Source organism: Peromyscus californicus, unplaced genomic scaffold (genome assembly GCF_007827085.1).
Source record: "Peromyscus californicus insignis strain IS unplaced genomic scaffold, ASM782708v3 Scaffold_8__1_contigs__length_139910024, whole genome shotgun sequence".
NCBI lineage: Eukaryota > Metazoa > Chordata > Mammalia > Rodentia > Cricetidae > Peromyscus > Peromyscus californicus.
In genome coordinates, this window is record NW_026294606.1 from 133,742,190 (window position 1) to 133,764,536 (window position 22,347).

Consider the following 22,347-nt stretch of genomic DNA (forward strand, 5'->3'; position numbering starts at 1 on the left):
GATGAAAAGGCTATTTTTGTAGTCATGGTATCATCAATATTCTCCCCAAGGCAACAAATTACCATGGATATCATAATACCTATTTAGGGATTATTATTCGAGCCCTAAAATCTATACAGTAGGAGGAAGAAAAATATCTTTTACCATTTGCTCCACAAATGGAATATAAATCAAGTAGGACAGATGTTTGATAAGAATTCTGATACTTTATCCTAAAACCACATTTCATCTATTTCTAATATATGATTGCAAATTTAGGCACTATCAGAGATTACATGAACACTCAATATGGTATTCATATTGTTTTTATACAGTGATGGAAAACTCACCAGGCTGTTAAAATATCCAACTATAAAAAGAAATCCCCCGCCGGGCAGTGGTGGCGCACGCCTTTAATCCCAGCACTCGGGAGGCAGAGCCAGGCGGATCTCTGTGAGTTCGAGGCCAGCCTGGGCTACCAAGTGAGTTCCAGGAAAGGCGCAAAGCTACACAGAGAAACCCTGTCTCGAAAAACCAAAAAAAAAAAAAAAAATCCCCATTTTATGCTGTCATTATCTTTTTTTTAATTTTTTTCAATTTATTTTTATTTATGTATTTAATTTTTTGAGACAGAGTTTTTCTGTATAGCCCTGGCTGTCTTGGAACTTGCTCTAGAGACCAGGCTGGCCTCGAACTCACAGAGATCCATCCACCTGCCTCTGCCTCCGTCACTATCTTCTTAATGATTCTGATATAAAGTAAGATAGAGCAACTTCAGCCTTGCACTACCTTTCACTGTGAACTCCCAAACCCTATTTTATCATAGTGCTACCTATTCTAACATCCATTATATCAAAATAGTAACAGGATATATTCAGTGAAATACAACCTCCTATTGTAGATAAGTAACTTCTAAAAATCACAGAAAACAAATGTACCACTGGTATCAGACCAGCGTAATTCAAAAGAAAGAGTGAGCTGATGAATAACAATGAGGAAATAAACATCATTGGTTTGTTCTGAGACAGGATTTCGTGCAGCTCAGGCTGGCCTTGACCCTCCTGCTTCCATCTCCAAGGGCTTAGATTACAGATGTGTACCACTGTGGACAGCTGAAGTTAGAAATCCCGAGTCAACCTGACACAACATTCCATTTAAAAGGCCAACACAAGGATTTACTTCCTTACCACAGAGGAAACTGCTTTTATTTCTCTGGGTAGGAACTGAGTATTCAGGAGGTCCTTGAGTGAGTTAATGCTCTCCATTTGTTTAGAAGGAGTTACATATCTGAACACAAGCTTAAACATGGTCCAAATTCCCCAAGACTCTACCACCCCACTCCCATTTCTTAATCCACTGGGGAAAAATACATAGAGGAAAAATGAAATGAGTGAAAATTAGTATAACTGAGTCAGTTTCCTGTCAGTTCTATCCCCCAGATCACCCAGGGATTTAAGATTTCATTTGACTACTGCTGAAGATTTTCTTTTAGTGGTGGGAGGTATGCACGTGTGTGTACAACCCTGTGGAAGCCCAGGGTTGAAGTCAAGAGTCTCCAGTGGGAGTCTTCTCCATCATTTTCCACCTTACCACTGAGGTAGGGTCCCTCAGTTGAACTCACAGCTCACTGATACGTCCAGTCTGGCTGGCCAGCCTTGTTCAGGGGATTCTGTGTTTCCACCTTGCCAGTGCTGGGATGGCAGGGGGCCCCAAACCTGCTCAGCATTTACACGAATTCTGGGGATCTGACCTCCTGCCCTCATGCTTGCATGGCCAGGACTCTAACCACAGAGCCATCTTCGCAGCCCCTTAAATGTGTGAGTTACAAACACAGCTCCAGCTCCCTCCAGCTGACCATCCATCTCCCTGAAGCATAAAATGAAGCTGTGGTGATTTGTCATGGGTGAACTTCAGAAGCATTCCTTCAAAAAAACGGTGCTCACGTAACAGAAAGTCCTGAGAGCCCTAACGGGACAGGACAACAGCAACAAGCTTTGGAGCAGACCCTGTGTTTACAGCAAAGCAGGACAGGACAGCCTGAAGAAGGCTTCCTGAAAGCTTGGTGCTGGATGGCAGAGTGCTGTGGGAAGTCCCGGTGGACCCTGAGAATAAATACCAGCTGTGCAGTCGCTCCTAAATGGCCTTCAGAAAGTACCACAGCTCCGGCAGGCCACCGGACCACGGCAGCATCTTGAAGAAGGCGTTGTATCAGAAGTCATTACAAGTCTAGGATGAGGACTTGGAGATTTAAGAGGAAGCCCACTTTGGTCTGAAAACTGGTTATGCCCAGAGGAAGCGACCATAATGACAATAAGAATGATGGTAATAACAAAGGTACCAAGAACCATGCAAAACCCTGCTAAAGAAAATCTAGCTCAGGTGGTGGGAAAAAGGAAAGGCTAGAGGGCCAGGAAGACAAAAATATACACAAGCCTGAGGATCTGAATTCTATCCCCAAAATCCACAGCACAAAGAGAGAACTGACTCTTGAAAATTGACCTCTGACATCCACTGAAGAAAGGCCAGGGTGGAGAGGGAGAGCAGGGAGAAAATTGGAAACATAGGCAGAGGACAGGTACTTTTCTTTTGAGACAGGTTCACCCTGTAGCCCAAAATGACGTGGCATTCATAGTGATCATCCATCCTGCCTCAGCCTCACAAAGTACTAGAATTCCAACTGGAAACCCCCATATCCTGGCTTAAAAGTACATTTTTAAATACAAAGATAAAAAGTGAAGGACCTGGTGCTGGAGAGATGGATCTGTGGTAAAGAGCACTTGCTGCTTTAGAGAGAGCAGGAGCTGGTTCCCAGCACCCACATCAAGGAACCCACATCTGCCAGGGAGCCAGTTCCTAGAATTCCAACTCCCTCTTCTATTCTCTGACCCCCACCATGGGCACCTCCTGCATGCAAGTGGCATACATACACATACTCAAGCATACACTTATACACATAGAACCAAATAAAAAAATTTAATGAAGACACTTATTTTAAAAATCAGGTAAACCAGCCAGGTGGTGGCGGCGCACACCTTTAATCCCAGCACTTGGGAGGCAGGGCTAGGTGGATCTCTGTGAGTTCAAGGCCAGCCTGGGTTACAGAGTGAGTTCCAGGAAAGGCACAAAGCTACACAGAGAAACCCTGTCTCGAAAAAAAAAAAAAAAAAATTCAGGTAAACCAATGTAATTCTCTCTCAGGCTTATGAAGTGAAAAGAATCATGTGAACCAACTTAGTCAAAGAGAGAAAATAGGGAAGTTTTCCTCAGCTTCTCCTCATAAACCATGATTTTTCTAAACCAACAGGAAAAACAGTACACTGAATTCCTACCGTCAAAGTAATAACGTACCAGTCAATAAGACAATACAATATTCAATCAGAAAGTGCAAATCATTTAGATAGGCTTTCTAGAGAGCAATGATTAATTTATTGCCAATTAACTCCATCCAATACTCTCCAATCACTATTACTTTATAAGCCAGTCTTCTAATAGTGATGGCAATAACTTACAACGTTTTGTAATTTGCAACGTGTGTTCACAATGTTAAATTAATCATTTGACAAGACTGCATTAAGTACTACAGACTCAGAGAGAGGTGTGATGCATTTCATACAACCTTAAGGACTTGGGAGGAATGTAGGCACACAGTAGTAGAGTTTCTGACACTGCAGTTAAATTTCCCTTTCTTTAAACAATCGGAAAAAAAGCACGTGTACTCTTAATAGAGTTTCAGATACCATCTCTAACTAACAGTTGATGAGGTAGGAAATATTTGGGTAGGACTGGCTTCCTGAGAGCTTGGATCTCTGAAACCAAAACAAATCCAGGACAGTGGTCCCGTGTCTGAGGTGTGGAACGTTGGCCTTGTTTTCAGCCTCTCCTCCTGCAGGGAGCAGAGCTCCGCAGACCCAGTCTGCCTTTCCCTCCGACTCTCCCTCTAACACAGTGGTCTCCACCTGTGGCTGTCCTCACAGAGCTGTGACGCAGAATATGGAACCTGAAATAAAGCCTTTCGGTCATGGTGTTTCATCACAGCAATAGTAACCCTAAGAGTGATCCTAACTGAACTGAGACACTTGGTCTTTTGCTTGTTTGTTTATGGGGGATGAGTATCTGCTAATGTTATCTAATGTCCAAATCATTTTTCTCACAGAAGATATTCATTTAAATAGATAGTTTAACTTCATCCAAAGTTCCACAGGGAAGAAGAAAGGGATGATCCACTCAGCTAAAATTGTTGTGCATGTTTTCCATCTCTTGGTGGCTTTGAAAATGCACAGCTAACACCAGAGAAGTTATTCATTTATTTTCTCTAGGCCATGTCAGCTACAGGAATCTCTCATTTTCTTCCACTCAAAAGTGCCATTTCCTTGCAGGCACGAGGCTAGCACTTAAGGAAGGGAATTCTGTCAGAAGGCTGCCCCTTATGGCTGCCTGCGTGGAGACAAAGTAGAACACGTGTAAGAAACTGAAAAAAACATTCCAAGTATGTACCCTGATTCTTCTGTACAGGTTTGACACAGGGCAAAGTGTAACTGGAAAGAGTGGCAGTTTGCGTGAGAATGTCCCGTAAGCTCCCACGTTTGAACACTTGGTCTCTAGCTGGCCATGCTGTTGGGGGAGGTGTGGCCTTGCTGGAGAAGTACATCACTGGAGGCAGGCTCTGAGCATTTACAGTCTCTCCCCACTTCCTGTTTGCTCTCTGTTTGGTGTCTGCATTTTAAGATGTAAGCTCTCAACTTCCTGCTCCCGCTGCCATGCCTGCTTCCACCACGACCCCCCTTCAAAATGAACTCTTAACCTTCTGGAATGATAAGCCAAAATCAACTCCTGTATATGCTGCCTTGGTCACAGTTTTATCACAGCAGTGAAAAGTAACTAACACGCATAGCCAAACTGAGATACTTACAGGGCTAGATTTTTTTAAAGCTCCCTAAGTGCTCATCTATTTGAACAAATATTCATGTATTTGAAGGTACATTCACTGTGCCTCCAAACATAGAGTAGAGCAGCTACAACTGTGGATGAGAAACACCATCCCTGCTATCAACTGAAAACTTCATGAGACACACAGGCCTTCACAGTGCACTATGCCAGCTAAAGATGTCTGGAACAGGGAAGAACCGAGGGCCTCGGAACAGAGATGGGCAGTACTTCCTAAGGAAAGAAGGCTGCCAGCCAAAGAGAACACCCATTCAACAGCTTCTTACAGATCATTCTTACCAAGTCAAGGGCTTTTTCATCTACTCTCGAGGAGACTTTTGTTTTTCCCACCAAGGTGGCTCAGGCACTAAGCCATGTGTGAGCTCTCTGTTCAGCACTGCCTATCCTATGGCAGTGACAGACAAGGCAGCAAGGAAAAGAGCCATGGGCACTGAAGCCAAAGAGCGAGCCAGAGTTCACATGCCAGCTCCTCCATCCTTGTACTCCACAGCCCTGAGCCAGGGTCTTCTTTTCTTTCTCGTTCCATTTTCTCATCTGTAAAACGGACAAACACGGTGCTGATCTGAAAGATTGTTCTGCAGCATACGGGGATTCACACTGCCAGCCACAGAGCACAAGCACTGACCCCAGCAAGGACTAGCACACCTGTGAGTACAAGGGCTGCTACAACTGCGCTCATCTCTTACTGTGCACGCAGGATTGCACACCGTGCTAGGCCCACTCTGCGCTCATCTCTTACTGTGCACGCAGGATTGCACACCTTGCTAGGCTCACTCTGCGCTCATCTCTTACTGTGCATGCAGGAATGCACACCGTGCTAGGCTCACTCTGCGCTCATCTCTTACTGTGCATGCAGGAATGCACACTGTGCTAGGCCCACTCTGTGCTAACAAGCTACAGACAAAAGTTCAGAAAAATAAGTACATGCTAGCAACTCCCTTATACAAAGATACTGTGTATGTAAGCTTTTCAATTTTATGGCATTTATTTATTTTACATGGATGTGTGCATATATGTGTGGACACAAGCATGTCACAGTGTACACATGGCATTCAGGAGATAACCTGCAGGATCAGTTTTCTAATCCCACCATGTGGGTTCCAGGGATTCACAGGTTGTCACACTTGGCAGCAGCAAGTGCCTTTACCTGCTGAATGACCTTGCCAGTCCCACAATGAGTATCTGTGATGAGCACTGTGGATAAAGAACTTACCAAAAACTCAAATGAAAGTGAAGGCTTACCCGTCCCCATCATCCCTGACAAGGAGCGTCACCCACGTTGAGAGACATTTTTCACAAGCTAACCCATGACGAACTTAAGCAATGATTGGTAGCTATAAACAAATAAATATACTTTATCTCATATAATTTCTCCAACTGTTTTTCAGAACTAATCCGTCATGGTCTGCCTGCTTGAGGACATGTACTAGAGAGAATGAACTTTGCAAGAACATTGTCTCAAGGCCCATACTGGGTAGATCAGGAAATGAGAGACACTTCTGATCACACACTGAATAATTCCCACAACAGGCTCTCTAAAATGGATTTGCACAAACGAGGAAGCAATGTAGCCCAAGACACTTTCCAGTTCTCCCCTGTCTGGTCTGCCCTTCCTTGTTCTGCAAACACATGAAAGATCCTTCTGAGAGATGGAGAACCCATCACAGTTTTGGAACTCACTTAGATGTCAGTGACGTCCTTGTTGTCTGAAGAGATGTGTGAGGCCATGACAAACAGGGGGAAACAGTCATTAGCTAATTTCCTCAAACTTCACTTCACTGCTTTTATTATGCATACTCTTACGTTGCTTTAAAAATTGCAAAGAAAAGTAGTCTCTGCAAAGAAAACTCACAAACTGACCTCTAAATAAACACACACAAAGTCTGACTGAGGCTGAGTACAACAGACTACGGAGAAAGTGAGCAAGACTGATTCTGACTTAGCATTGATCATGACTCAGAGGAACTAGCCTTGACTGATGGGCGGGGCCTCAACAACTAGAAATGAGGGAATGAGGAGGTTGCTGTTGGAGGAGCAGGCAGGCTACGGAAGGCTGAATACAAATTCAAAAGGACAATGCTCTCCAAGTGGCCAACAGCACAGGAAATGCCTGTAAACGACAGGAAGCGGAGAATCCCCAGCATGGGCCCATGGCAGAAGTCCGTGCAGAGGATCAATGCAGCTGACTCACAGGCAGTTAGGATGGCAGCTTTCCTGCAGTTCAGTGTTCTCCAAGCTGGGCTTCACGAAAATGAATTTAGTGAGTATAAATTACCTTCATCGTTTCCAACATGCAAGGGAGGAAAGAAAGAAGACAAGGGGAAGGAGGAAGTGAACTACACAGAGTGGCTGGATTTGGGAATATCCAGCTTCTACACATGGAATTTATTAAAAATAAGAATCACCAAATTCCAAATATAGTACACAAATTTAATATTTTGGCACCTGATGAAACACAGCTTAGTAAGCCCTCTCAATATATTAAGACCATTAGTTTGGATCCAAGTGTTCTTGACCATGAGTAATCTTGAACATCTCACTACATCCTTATCACAGGGTGTTCTCATTAGATACTTAAAAACCACAACTTGTTATCTTTAGAAAGCCAGTCGGTTTAAAAGACTCCAGCAAAGCTCAAGGCTGACTCCATAGTTTCTGGGGGTAGAATAAACAACCACATGCCAAACCCCTTCATGTGAAAGACACATCTACAATTAAATTGCTGTTCAGGAAGTCTATAAATTCATATAGATAATGAACTGAAGTATAAATATCTACAACTAATGACCAAGGCCACAGAGGGATGGGGCCAAGAAAAGAGCTGACTTCTGAACTTCATTTCTTGATATTTCCATAATCCCATGATTCAGTAAAATACTGACAAAACGTCCATTTTCAAAAGTAACAACTTCATAACTTTATGTAAACACAGGAATAAGAGAACTTTTTAAAAGGTGCATGCAGAATCTGGAAATAAAGGAAATGATTATAAGACAAAAAATATGAACATTAGTCATCTAAGACTGGTTAAGAGAACAGTTTGAAGTGATTTTTATTTAGACTAGCATTTCCTCAAAATCAGTAAGGGATCCAAGTTCCCACCTTAGAAAAAAAGTCTAGAGTTTATAGATTTGTTTTATTTTGTTTTGTTTCAGTTTTTCGAGACAGGGTTTCTCTGTGTAGCCCTGACTGTCCTGCAAGTCTGTAGACCAACCAGGCTGTCCATGAACTCAAGAGATCCACCTGCCTCAGCCTCTGGAGTGCTGGGATTAAAGGCAGGTGCCACCACACCCTGCTGAAGCCTGGAGTTTGAAAGAGTCCCTAGTCACAATAAATTCTCAAAGCTACTTTGTTGGCCATGATTCATGCACATACTGTGATACTAGAAGGGAATTAGATTAACAGCAAATGTTTCATGCTGGAAGGGAAGACTGCATCTGCAGGCTTTGACTTGTTTACGGAATGGTGCCGGGGCGGCTTTCTAGGGGTTTAGTTTAAAGAAAACACCCTTGTGTGTCTATTCAATCATCCTTTGGGCTCCAAATTCTAAAAACAATCTCCCAGGTAGTAATTTGGGTTCCTATTCCTTTTTCTTCCTTGAAGATGTTATCTTGGATAACTGACATAAATATTCCCAGGTTACCAAATAATAATAATAATAATAATAATAATAATAAAAATATTGAGAAGAACCTAGCATGCTAATAAAGTGGAGTTATCCAATTTATTAAGTGTATTGAAACATCCACCATCCTATAAATGTATTTAAAACACTAGTCATATTATCCTAATAATTTACTATTTATCCATTTTATATTGCTTATTAAACTGAAGGTCTTACAAAGACACTCTACACAGAAAGCTGTTGCAGGCACCCAATACATATTTTAATGAATAAAGCAACTAGATGAGTAAATTTAGAAGAATGAAGTCATTTCAAAAGTAATAGAGCTGGGTGTGGTGCTGAGGCAGCGGGGGCCTGAATTCAACACCAGCTGGACTACAGAATGAGTTCCAGGCCAGTCAAGGCGACAGAGCAAGATCTGGTCTGAAAAAGGAGGGAGGAGAAACAGTGACTCAGAAAACCAAGTGACTTTTGTCAGTAACAAGGCTGTCAATGCTGGTTCTTGATTAACTATACCCTCACCCTTTGCAAGGATTCCTATGTGCAAACCAATCAGGGCCGTGTAAATCATCTGTGAAATACGCCTGTTCCTTGAAAGAATAAAGCAAGGGTTGGAGAGGTCCATCCAAGGTTTGCTGGAACCAGTAGATAAGCAAGCAGGAATGCAGAGCATGACCCCAGGACAGGAGCTGCCCGCACAATCACAGCTGGAATGAGCACAGGTGGTAATAGCCACAATCACAACAGCTTATGCTGGTCTTGTTGCCTCTTCATCAAGAGCAGAACAACCCCAGTCAGAGCTCTATACAAAGCTTGCACATGCTTGTCCATGGGGGACAGAACTATTCTAGACCTCTGGACCTGGGACCAAAAGCCATGAAGAGAACTCTATTGCCCATTCTGGAGAATGGGAAATCGACTGGAAGGCATCAGAGTTAAGGGAGAAGAGTTTGGGGTAGACAAAAACCTTGAGAAAGTATATTTCAACCACATTCACAAAGCTTAAATTGGAGCCAGTCAGTTCTTTGTGAATCACGGAAGCCAGAAGGTGCACTGAAGTCAGAGGTGAGAAGGGAGGAGCAGAGACAGATCCCTCCCGGCCTCCTGCTGCTGCTGCCCTTTCCTCTAAGGGACATGGACACCCCGCTGGGATGAGTGCAAGAGGCTGAGTGCTATTTGCTGCTGGCTGGTAAGGAGGTGCAATGCCTTTGCAGCCGTCCGATTCCTCCTCCCACATGCCATTAACTTCCCAGCACCCACAAAAGCATGGGTACCCCACTGAACGAAGGAGAAAGCAAGGAACAGATGGCTATGAGTGATGGCTGAAGACAGTGACTGACGGATGGGTTTCCTGGCCCTCCAAGTCCTCCCTGGGTGGGTCAGATTTGCTCTGACTGCCTTTATAAATGTTTCAATGAACACAGTCTTCATGCATTGGATTAGCAAAGCCAACTCCCCACTGATAATGCAAAATAGCCCTGAGGTGTTTCATGTCTCCCTGATAAGCCAGGTACTGAACTTTCCCTCTCCATTCGGACTGTGATGAACTTGACCTTTCACCTCTAGCAAAAAGCTCTGAGCTGAATGTTTAAAGTTGGTAATGAGGGCTTCATTTGCTTTCCAAGCAGTCAGAAAACCTTTTTGAAATACACTCAGGTAGTCATGACCTTCACCTGTGACTTACAGAGTTCACCACATGTAATAAAGATCTTTGCTCAGGGGACCTTCTTAAATCTCCTTTAAAGATATCTGGACACCAGCCCCATTGGTGAAACCACACACATACTTCTATACTCTAAATCAAAATGGTGCTTTAAAATGTATTTGGAATTCAAGTGTCTATTATCAAAGGAGTCTAAAATACTTCTACCTTATAAGTACTATATAATTAAACACCTCAATTCTATTTCTATTTGAAAAGAAGCATGGTATCTTAATCCTAAATTAGGCAAGACAACAACCTAATGCCCCCAAGTAGCAAACACAATCCAGTTTCCTAGGGAGGACTCAATGCACTTGTGTGTATCTGGGACTTTTCTACACTAAGGTAAGAAAACAATAATTAAAGGAAAAGGTTCCTCTAAGATGATTTCACTCTCTTTTATATTGTGAGTTTCTAACGCAAGCTAGAGGTTTTGAAGCTGTCTACGGCAAGCAGACAGTGGAAGGGCAGAACACAAGCTCCCTAAGGACGCCACCTCAGCAGGCATTTACTGAGCTGAGAAGGCAGAGGGACTGAGAAACAAGGATGTTCTTGGAACCTCTATCTGCCCCTGCATGATCTAGAAAGCCCCATTCCTGTCTCTCCAACCCCACCCCCCCAACCCCCCAACCCCCCACCCCCACCCTTGCATCCACCTCTGAGGATCTCCAAACAAAGCGAAGGCACCAAAAGCCCAGTTCCTCATTCTTGGTGGATACAGCAGCTTCTTCCCCTGAGTTGCCGCTACCATACTTGGGCACAAACCCAGCTTGTGGCAGACACGTCATCACCCCTCGCCTACAACCTATATAATCTACCTGCTTTAGTTCAGGCGTGCAGCTTCTCCAGCTCCAATCTCTGGGACTAGAGAAACCACCCGGGAGTTGCTTTGTTCAAATAAATCTTTTGTTTTACTTTTTCAATTCAGCTTGAACTGGCTTACTATGTCGACAGAGAAACCTATCAGGAGAGAAACCTATAAAAGGAGTCTAGCCTCCTATCTCCTCCCTCTTTTAGCAAGTAGGTCATAAAAGTAGAGATTACCCACTGACCTCATTTCTTTCCCCTAAGTCTTCATGAAGGTTATCCCACTTGACACTCCTGGGGACAAAGAGGGAAAACAAGGTCTTCCTACAGGGACACCAAAACAAACATGGCCAGCAGACCTTCGTACGCCCCCACCACACCTGGTTATAACCACAATTCAATCTTGCCCTTCCATCACTGTCCACTTCTCGCTCTGGATACATAAAAACACAGTCTCCTGAGCCTTTGGGTCCCCATTTCCGAAGCCTCTCCCATGCCAGGTCAAACTTGGGTTAAGTTTGCTTTGCTTTTTCTCATTAATCTAGCTTCCGTTACAGATCCTCAAAACGGCAATAAAAAGGTGACTCTTCTCTGTGACAAAAATTCTCCTCCTTGTCCTTATGGTAAAAATAAAAAAGTCTTATGTGAATTGGCTGCTTAACAGGGCTCAAGCACCCAAGTTCCATTTCTGAAGCTGGAAGGTGGGCACAGAAGTGGTGACTAGGCCTTGAAATGTATATACAAGTTTATATACCACTAGCAGACAAAATGGATTTACACTGTGAAAAAAGAAAGAAAATAGTGAGGCCCATCCAGCAGACAGTGGAACCCAACGGGCAAGATAGACTGAGGCAAGAAAAATTCTCATCACCTGGTCAGTGCTCATACAACGGTGCATACAATTTATCTTGGCAGGGGTGCGGGGTAGGGGTGCAGGGTGAGGGGGAGAAGCCTACTTTGCAGGGGGAGGGGCCTACTGCAGTGTTCTAATTACCAGGCTAAGCTCCTCCCAACTTGCCCTGACCTTACCTATTGGGATTCCTGGTGCTTTTTCTTTCTTTTTTTTCCTTCCTTTCCTTCACTGTTGTTTCCTTTCCCTTCGGAAACAGGAAGGCAGCATCCTCACTTCTGTTTCTCTCCTAGTTGTTTTAATACTAGACTCTTAAAACTGTAGTGACACAGCTCTGCAGCGTCTTCCAGGAGCTAGGGCCCACACTCTCCACAGTTCTAGAGAATGCCTTTTGGTGAATTCTCCACTGAGGCAGAAGCAGGTAGCACATGTAACAACAGTGTAAAAAACAAGTAACTCTCAAAACGTAAGGCAATAATTTTCCAGTCTTTTAAAGAATAAATTTATTCTATAAAAGGAATCCTCATGATTTCTGTGAGTTCAAGGCCTACAGAGTGAGATCCGGGACAGGCACCAAAACTACACAGAGAAACCCTGTCTCGAAAAACCAAAAAAAAAAAAAAAAAAAAAAAAAAAGAAACCAAAAAAAGAAAAGAAAAAAAAAAGGAATCCTCGTGGCAGTTACCATAAGTCATAAGTAACTTATATTTGAATATGATGATTCTCTTGGCAAGCCCCATAGATTTAAAGCCTTTGACAGGCTTTGTGCTGGGGTGAGGGTGGGGAGGTTGGAGGGGGGCAGTCAAATTTTTTATCACAGAACCTTACATTTGAAACAGAAATCCAACTAAATAAATGCACATGCTTTTCAGTAATTATATTATATAATTATATAATTAATATATATATACCTTCTATATTATAATAAAATATATATGTATATTTGTTTTATATTCTTATATTTGGCAATGAGATTAACTCTGAAAACCTTTTTGCTTTTCCTATTATTTAAAAATAAGCTACAAATGCATGTGTGAGCTCAGAAACACACAGCATGCATGCATCACTTTTACCATAAGATGGTTGGACTCTATCAACAGTATACTACAATTTTGCAGTTCTGAGGAACTGCACTTAAAATACTGGAATAAATAAATAACAGTGATGAAAAGAAAGTTAACCATGTTTGCAGCATTTACATAAAGACAATTTAAAACTTAGACGTCGCAAAGTGTTAGTCAAGTATCCCCTAAAGACGAGTACTGGGCCAAGGAAACGGCTCAGTGGGTGAAGGTGCTTGCCTCCAAGCCTGCTGACCTGAGTTTGACCGCGGGATAAACTGATTCCCACAGGTTGTCTTCTGACCTCCAAACATATACTGTGGTACTCCCTCTCTCAAGCTCCTACCTACAAATCTACAATAAACTTCTCTCTAAAGCTCACCCTCTATGGTCTCTAAATTTCATTTTCCAGTTTGCCAGACAAGAACCCAAAAGCTGCTGGGTCAGGGCAGCTTTGGTGGCCACCAAGTTTCCCAGACCCTAGCTCCCAGAAGAAGACATGTTCTCGAAGATACTCCAGTATTCACTTATCACTCATTGCCAAAGTGAAAGTTGTAAGTTAAAGGGAATGTAATAAGTCTTTCAATCTATGACAAAAATCTTCTAAAAATAAATAAGTTGCTGGGTATGGTGATGTATACCTTTAATCCCAAACAATCAGGAGACAGGCGGGTGGCCTTTAATCCCAGCACTCTTGGGGGGTGGCGGTGGGGGGGTTTGGGGAGGATGGGCAGAAGCAGGCGGATCTCTATGAGTTCGAGGCCAGCCTGGTCTACAAAGCGAGTTCCAGGAAAGGCACAAAGCTACACAGAGAAACCCTGTCTCGAAAAAACAAAACAAACAAACAAAACAAAACAAAACAAAAAAAAAAACAATCAGGAGACAGAGGCAAGCAGAGCTCTTGAGTTCAAACCCAGTGAGTTCCAGACCAGCTAGACTACATAATTAAACCCTGTCTCAAAAACAAAACAATTATTGTTGTTAAAAATAAATTATTAGAAATAATTTATAGGAGCTGGAAAGATAACTCAGAGGTTAGGAGCACTGACTGCTCTTCCAGGGGACCCAGATTCAATTCCCAGCACCCACATGGCAGCCTATGACTGTCTATAACTCTGGTTCCAGAGGATCCAGCACCTTTACACAGACATACATGTAGGCAAAACACCAATGCACATAAAATATAAAATGAAAAAATAATAAATTATCTTTAAAAATAAATAATTTTAAATGGAAGGTATCTAAGTAGCTGAAAAACATTTCCTCCCAAGTCATCTAACAACTTTGCAACATGTAAGACCTGTGTAAAATGGCCCTGTTGGGAGCGGCGGCTCACAACGGCAGAGAATTCCAGGCAGCATTGCCAGCATCAGTAGTGAAAATTCCCTCTGGGATTCTCTGATATCCTTTTCCCCCTACCCTACCCCATGTTTTGGCTACTGAAAATTCTCTGTGCTCCATCCAAATGTTGTTCCTACTAAATAACAGTACCTCCAGACTTCCCTGTTAAGTCACATGGAGCACAAATTATGAGCCAAGGAATAAATGTGAATAAATGTGTAGGTTTTACTACTAAGACTTAGGAATTCTTAGGGACCCCATCATATCCTAGCATCCCCAAACTTTAGCCTACACAGCAGTATTTTCCATGAGCAACCCCATGTTTTCCACTGCTCAGTCCAAACCTCTGGAATGAGTCTTGAGTCCTCATTTTCCCTTGAGTCACATATACAATTCGTCAGTATGTCCTAGTCCTTCAAAACACAGCAGGATCCAAACACCTTCTACACCTTCACCGTCCTGCATGTCAAAGGACGCCGACAGGACTACAAAGGCAAGCCACAAGACTGGGGACAATGGTCACAGTGCACCCAGCTGAGGAACACACAGCAAAACACAGACATTTCTCAATGCTCATGGAAAGCAAACCACTCAAGTCTAAAACAATGAGAAAAGATTTACTAGGCACTTTGGCCACGAAGACATTTGGCAGAGGGTGAATAAGCACAATAAAGATACTCAACACTATTAGTCACTAGGATATGCAAATTTAATTAAAACCATAATGCAATAGCACAGGATATATTAGAATGGCAAAAATTTAAAACTGACAAGATTGAGTGATGACCAGGTTGCAGAATATTTAAATGTAAAATGATACAACCACTTCGGAAATTAGTTTGGAAATTTCTTTCAACAGTTAAACATCCATTTTGATACAGAAAGAGTACTGTCCATTGTTGGAAACTGTCCACTTCAGAAACTATGAACAGGAGATTAAAACAATATAAAGATTCTTTCTTGGTCCAAAGGCAATAAAACATCAAAGGACCCAGCTATTCCATTAATACATTTTCCCAAGAGAAATAGCAGCAGTGCATGTCCAGTTAAAAAGTGTCCATGAACACTCACCCCTGCAAACTGAATACTGTCCACACGTCTATCAACAGGTGAGTGGATAAACAATCTGTACCCGTAAACACCACTCAGTGATATAAATAAATAAATAAATAAATAAATAAATAAATAAATAAATAAATAAATGAATGAATAACAATCTGTATCCCGTAAACACCACTCAGTGATATAAATAAATAACAATCTGTACCCTGTAAACACCATTCAGTGATATAAGTAAGTAAGTAAATAAATAAATAAAGCCTAAAGGATTGATGAGTTTCAAAATAATTACAATGAGTAAAGGAAGCCAGGAAAGAAAAGCAAAAGGGATAATGTATGATTCTATTATCTAAAACTCTGGAATATGCAAACTGGTCCAAAGTGGCAGAAACAGAGCCGAGGTTGTCCGAGTCCTGAAGAGGGGTATAAGAGGAAGGGGTGTCAAAGGGACACAGGAGACTTTGCAAGGTGCTATGGTTTGAGTAGTCCCCCACAGCAAATGTAGCAGCATGTCTGCAGTCCAGACTGTTGGGAAGGCTGAGGCAGAAGGATCACTTGAGCCCTTGAGCTCAAGGCAAGACCCCATCTCCAAATAACAAAACAGAAGGTGAGGAGAGCGTGCGCCCAGAATTTACTCACGGGAAACTTCACCTCTAACACAGTGCTTCTCGACCTGTGGGTCACGACCCCTCTGAGGTCAAAGAGCCCTTTCACAGGGGTCGCCTAAGAGCACCCTGCATACAGATATTTACATTACAATTGGACAACAGTAGCAAAACTACAGTTACGAAGTAGCAATGAAATAACTCTATGGTCGGGGATCACCACAACATGCGGCACTGTATTAAAGGGATGGTTGAGAGCCACTGCTCTGAGGTAATCACACTGGAAGCTGAAGCCTGAGGAGAGGCGCTTAAAACATGAGAGACCCACCCTCAAGAATGAATTAATTCTAAATAAAAGGGGCTTAAGGCTGAGGTTCTTCTCCTGCTCTCTCTTCCCCGTTTACCAAGGGATGGTACAGCAAGGAAAAACTCACCAAATGCAGGTCTCCAACCCAGAATTCCCTACCTCCCAGCTGAAAGAAAGAAATCTGTGCTCTGCATAATTACCCAGTTTCGGTACTGTCAGAGCAACCCAGAACGGACACAGGAGGTCAGGAGTACGCTGTCTTCTGTCCAGCCACCCCTCTTAAGGACATTGCATTCAAAAGAATGAGATACACAGCATGGTTAAGTGACTTAACATGGCTCTAGATTAGATACACCAAACCGTGTGGCAACTAAAAATACTCGGTATAAAGAAACTGCTCAAGTTAGCATTCCTACCCCAAGAAGCTAAACATGACTGGGAAAAAATATACAACCATGATGTCTGTCTTCACTTTAAATGATGGTTTCACAGACATAGGTAGAGGACAGATGAATGGACAGATAGGTAGGAAGACAGATGGACAGACAGACAGGTAGACAGATAAATGACAAATAAATGATACATGGGCTATAGGTTTAATTAGATGACAGAGAGCAGAAATAGATGATAGTGGATAGATTGATAAATGATATATTATAGCTAGATGGCAGATTGATAAATAGAATATAAATAGGTACATAGATAGAATGATGACTGATAAGTATAATCAATAGATGATATATAAATAATAGATATGTGTGTAGTTTATCAGACGTAATAAGCTTAACAAAGCTATTTCTCAAAAGAATGTAGCAGGCATTTGGTAAGGTATTTTTAGAAACAATAAGTGGATGAAGATTCTAACACATGCTTAGGAAGCAGAACCCTAGAAGGAAATGGGAAACCCCAAGAGCACTTTCTTCACAGACAGAAATGGAAGCCGAACATGTCGAAAAGGAAGGTCCCTCAGTAGGACTTCACAGGGCCTTTCAACCAAGGAAGGAGTATCCACAGCAGCTGTAAGCAGATTCTTTTGCCACAGTTGGGTAATTTCTTTGAACTCATCCTAGAAATGTGGCCTGATCTCTTATTTGATATCATCTATAAACAAACTGAACCCAGCAATTCAATTTATTATCTTTTTTTTTTTTTTTTTTTTTTTAAGGAAGTGGCCACAGCCTTAGTCAGTGAGTTTGGTAGCAAAAGTTGCTTTCTTTGGACCCCTGTCTGTCATCCCCAGCTTCCTACTGAGATAGGGCAGTCACTATCTCTTCACTCCGCTCTCTTGCACTGCCAGCCACTGGAAATTCTAGCTCCACACATCACCAACTTCAGCCTCAACCTAGTGCATGCAAACAACCATGTCTTTCCTAAGCGGCTCACATGAGTTTTCTGCAATGATACTTTTATGTCCACACAGAAGCCCAGCACACACTGAGTTTAAACAGAAACACAGCGCACACTTGCGTTTACACAGAAGCACAGCGCACACTTGCATTTACACAGAAACACAGCACACACTGAGTTCAAACAGAAGCACAGCGCACACTTGCATTTACACAGAAACAGCACACACTGAGTTTAAACAGAAGCACAGCGCACACTTGCATTTACACAGAAACACAGCACACACTGAGTTTAAACAGAAGCACAGCGCACACGTGCATTTACACAGAAACACAGCACACACTGAGTTTAAACAGAAGCACAGCGCACACTTGCATTTAAACAGAAATACAGCACACACTGAGTTTAAACAGAAGCCCAGCGCACACTGAGTTTAACAGAAGCACAGCACACACTGAGTTTAACAGAAGCACAGCGCACACTTGCATTTAAACAGAAGCACAGTGCACACTGAGTTTAAACAGAAGCACATTTGCACACTGAGTTTAAACAGAAGCACAGCGCACACTTGCATTTACACAGAAGCCCAGCGCACACTGAGTTTACACAGAAGCACAGCGCACACTTGTATTTAAACAAGGTTACCCCGGACTCACCTCATTTCCACCAACTGCCTTGGTTAAAATCACAGCAGAAGACACAGGGGGAGGCATGCAACCTACTGTCTGCAAACTGAAAAATAAAAGAAAATTCGACTGTAAATAGCTCCTCACTTCCAGTTATAAGTAATTTTCCACTAATCAGAACTAAAGAGCAGAGCTGAACAAAGAAAACAGTGTTTATTGGTATACTCTTCCTGTTGAGCTTAGTCACTAAGGGACAACATGATTAGAAGATATGGTAAATGTATGGGCCCTGAGAGCAATGAACATTATATAGGCTTAGATACTTTTATTTTTTGAGCTGTTTAAATTTTAAGGGGCTGGGGTTTAGTTCAGCTGGAAGAGTGCTTCTTTAACAAGCACAATGCCCTGGGTTTTATCCTTTGCACCACATAAAGTAAGGCAGGCCTATAATCCATCCCAGCAATGCATGAGACCTCGTCTCATTCACACACACACACACACACACACACACACACACACACACACACACACACTTTGATTATGGAGTTCAGAAAGCAACCAGGTTATATCAAGTGGAGTGACTGTATGGTAATCCACAGATACTATAATCTTGGGGTGCTGCCATTGATGTCTTCACGGGGAAGTGGTGCAGTGGGACACACCTGTGGTTCCAGCTCATCGGAAGGTGAGACAGAGGAGCATGAGTTCAAAGGCAACAGAGGCAACACAATGAACCTCTGTCCCTAAAGAAAACCTTTTGGTAAAAAACAAAGCCTCAAGATGACTTAAAAACTCAAAAATATTTGATAAAATAAAAGTTTACATGTTACAATTCTCAACTTTCACCTCATAAACATTCAGTTTTACACTTTTGTGAGCACTCTCTTTTTTTCTTTTTGGTTTTTCGAGACAGGGTTTCTCCTTATAGTTTTAGTGCTTGTCCTAGATCTCACTTTGTAGACCAGGCTGGCCTCCAACTCACAGAGATCCACCTGGCTCTGCCTCCCAAGTGCTGGGAGTGCACCCAGCTTGTGAGCGAGCACTCTCTTATCTACAGCCTCAAGCCCCAGATTCTTCAGGCCAGTCCTTCAAGACTCTGCTGGGCTAACACTAAAGAAATCTTATGTGGCCGGGCGGTGGTGGCACATGCCTTTAATCCCAGCACTTGGGAGGCAGAGGCACGTGGATCTCTGTGAGTTCGAGGTCAGCCTGGGTTACAGAGTGAGTTCCAGGAAAGGCACAAAGCTACACAGAGAAACCCTGTCTTGAAAAACCAAAAAAAAAAAAAAGAAAGAAAGAAAGAAAGAAAGAAATCTTATGTGTCTCACTAATGCCTCATTTTGTAGCTCTCCACTCTAGGGATACACAAACTACAAACTTTGTTGAGTTTTAACTGATATGTCCTATCATTCGTCATATCTACATAGATATATAGATATATATAATACACAGAAGCATATATAAATAGCATATATATGTTGTACATATTCAGTTGGATTAGGAGTTCCCTGAGGAAAAAAAAAAACATCTTCTACTCCGTGCATGCCCCATGCACAAGCAGATGCTTAGAACTTCCTGATTCTTAGTTCACAGAAGTACATCAATGCTCTGGAATGACGTCATCTTAGTTAGGTGGCATTTTACCTCTCCTAGTGAAGCAGTGTGGTGGGAAGTGCATTCCTGATCTCCCTTTCTACTCCTAGGCCATCAGTGGCCCCTAGCTCAGTAAACCAAGTTGCCATTCACCCTGTGGCTCAGCCCTGAAGCCTTAATCTCCTGGTGACTGCCACAGCCTCCTAACAGAGGCCCCGAAAACTCTAATTTACAGTGGCTCGTCCCACACTCACTTCTCTGTTGCACTCCCACATCCCACTGCCTCCTAACATAGGCCACGGAAACTCTAATTTACAGTGGCTCGTCCCACACTCACTTCTCTGTTGCACTCCCACATCCCACTGCCTCCTAACAGAGGCCACGGAAACTCTAATTTACAGTGGCTCCTCCCACACTCACTTCTCTGTTGCACTCCCACATCCCACTGCCTCCACACTAGTTTCAGCTCAAGTCCCTCTACTACCCACCTCACACCCAACGCTTCCCATGCAAACAGGACTCACATCATGTGCTTTCCTCATTGCAGTCCCGCAGCAGTTTCCCGCAGCACCAGAAGACCGCAGCACAGTGCTGTGGCTGACAAGACTGTGCATCTAGCACCTGGTACCTTTCCCTCCAAATTCTACTGTCCTTCTACTACATGGCCAGGACATGCCCATGGGTTGCTTACTGAACCTATCTATAACACTCCAGGCTTGTTTCTGCCTGACCACCTTTGTACATTGTTTCCTTTGCCAAGAACATTCTCCCCAAGAACTTCGGGAAGAATCAGAGCTCAGCAGCAGCCGGGCCTCCCAACCCCTCTCCCTCCCCCCCACTCCGCCCCTCTGCACACTTCCCTCTGACATCACTCATTTTCAGTGTGCCCACCCTCTGGCACACAGTACGGCTAAATGGATAACTAAGAAATCATGCTATGGATGGAAAAATTTGATGTAATCAACATCACTAAGTATGTGGTTAAAGTGTGGTTGTCCCCATTTTATACAGAGAAAAGCAGATCTAAACTAGGAGATAATTATACTGAAAGTCACACAATGTGCCAGGGGTAGGGTCAGAGGGCAACCTCTGGGCTCTGTGGTTGGTATTTTAGCAGCTATAACATGATGCTGAAGTGAGGTTAGTTTCAAACTATTTATTTAATTTTTCAATTGCTAAATTCTTTTCATTAAACATGGTAACATTTTTCATGAAAGAAAAGATTCTAATAAATCTTCTGTTAAATTAACTATAACATCAACATAAAACAGAGTAGGTGAAAAATTAAGTATCTGTCCCACACATATACTTTTATTATGCCTTTTTAAAACAGACATTACATTCAGACATTATCAGTCCATGCTTGAAAAGACACAGATAGGCAAGGTAAGGCACCAGTTGACAGCCTACATTCCCATGCAGACAGATCTGGAATCCTCTAGTATCTTCCGATGCTCACGTCTGTGAAGGGGGCAGGGGGTGCATATGTTTGTGCAGGCCCAGAGAGCACAGGAGAACAGTGGGTATAATACCCTCTCAATCTCCATGTCACTCCCTTGAGATAGAACGGAACCTGGAACTAAGCTGGTGACCAGCAAGCCTATCAGTCCTCCTATCTCCTACAACCTGGGGGTCACAGGCATGCTCAGGTCCTTATGCTTGCATAAGCAAGCACTCTTTATCACTGAGCCATCTCCTAGGTCCTCTCCTACTCATTTTAAATGCCCACAAAGCGTACATTCTGGAACCTTAAAATGAGGCACAGGATCTACTTTACGATTCTGCTACACAATTCTTTCCTGAACCTCTGATGAAACTCTATTGTTTTAACAGACTGTTTAAAAAGTGGTCTCCTTTCCTTCTAACATACAAGTCCTTTGGTTTGTAGTTGCCATAGGAACAATAATGTCACTAGAGCTGCCCCATTAAAAGAATCCTGTCAAAAGGTTTAAACGTACCCTTTTAAAAGCCATTCATTGATGGATGTGACCGATAAAAGCTGAAGAAAGAGCCAGATTGTTGCTGGGAAGAAGGCAAGTGTGAAGATCTGGATGAAAAGATGCAGTTTCAAATGCACCAATGCACTGGTCAGCTCCTGGAGAGTGAAGGACACAAGGACAAGTGTGAGAAACAAACTCTGTAGAGACAGCACTAGGAAAGTGGCGTCATGGGCCTAAGCTCTGAACGCTGAATTGTTTCAAGTCTTAGACCTTTACAAGCATGTGTATAAGGGGCTATAAGAGAAGAAGCATGAGGATGATTATAAAATAGTTACATATAAAACCTCTAAGCTATCTAATATGCTCTAAGAATTCAGATCTGTATATTTCTAGACAGTACAGTAAAAGCAAACTAGCATTAGAGTAGTATAGATTCAAAGATTCTTGATGATATAAATAAAACACGTTTATCTACATGAAAAAATTATCTTAAGCTGGACAATGGTGGCACATGCCTTTAATCCCAGCACTCCGGAGACAGAGGCAGGCGATCTCTGTGAG

General features: G+C 42.7%; 1 protein-coding gene across 13 annotated transcripts in view; it reads right to left on the reverse strand.

The window, feature by feature from the left end:
- Slc10a7 (solute carrier family 10 member 7) overlaps positions 1-22,347 on the reverse strand; it is a 234,111-nt gene that overhangs the window by 193,145 nt on the left and 18,619 nt on the right. For 12 of the 13 annotated variants that reach the window (XR_008215640.1, XM_052727224.1, XM_052727222.1 and 9 more), the window contains 2 exons: positions 21,805-21,941; positions 18,284-18,359 (listed from right to left, as the gene is read on the reverse strand). Coding sequence is in view for 12 of the 13 variants with exons in the window: in XM_052727224.1 (XP_052583184.1) it covers positions 18,284-18,359; positions 21,805-21,941 (213 nt within the window). In the remaining variant the exon portion in view is untranslated. Of the gene's footprint in view, positions 1-18,283; positions 18,360-21,804; positions 21,942-22,347 lie in introns of those variants that run through there. The other variant, XM_052727233.1, reaches the window with a different exon arrangement.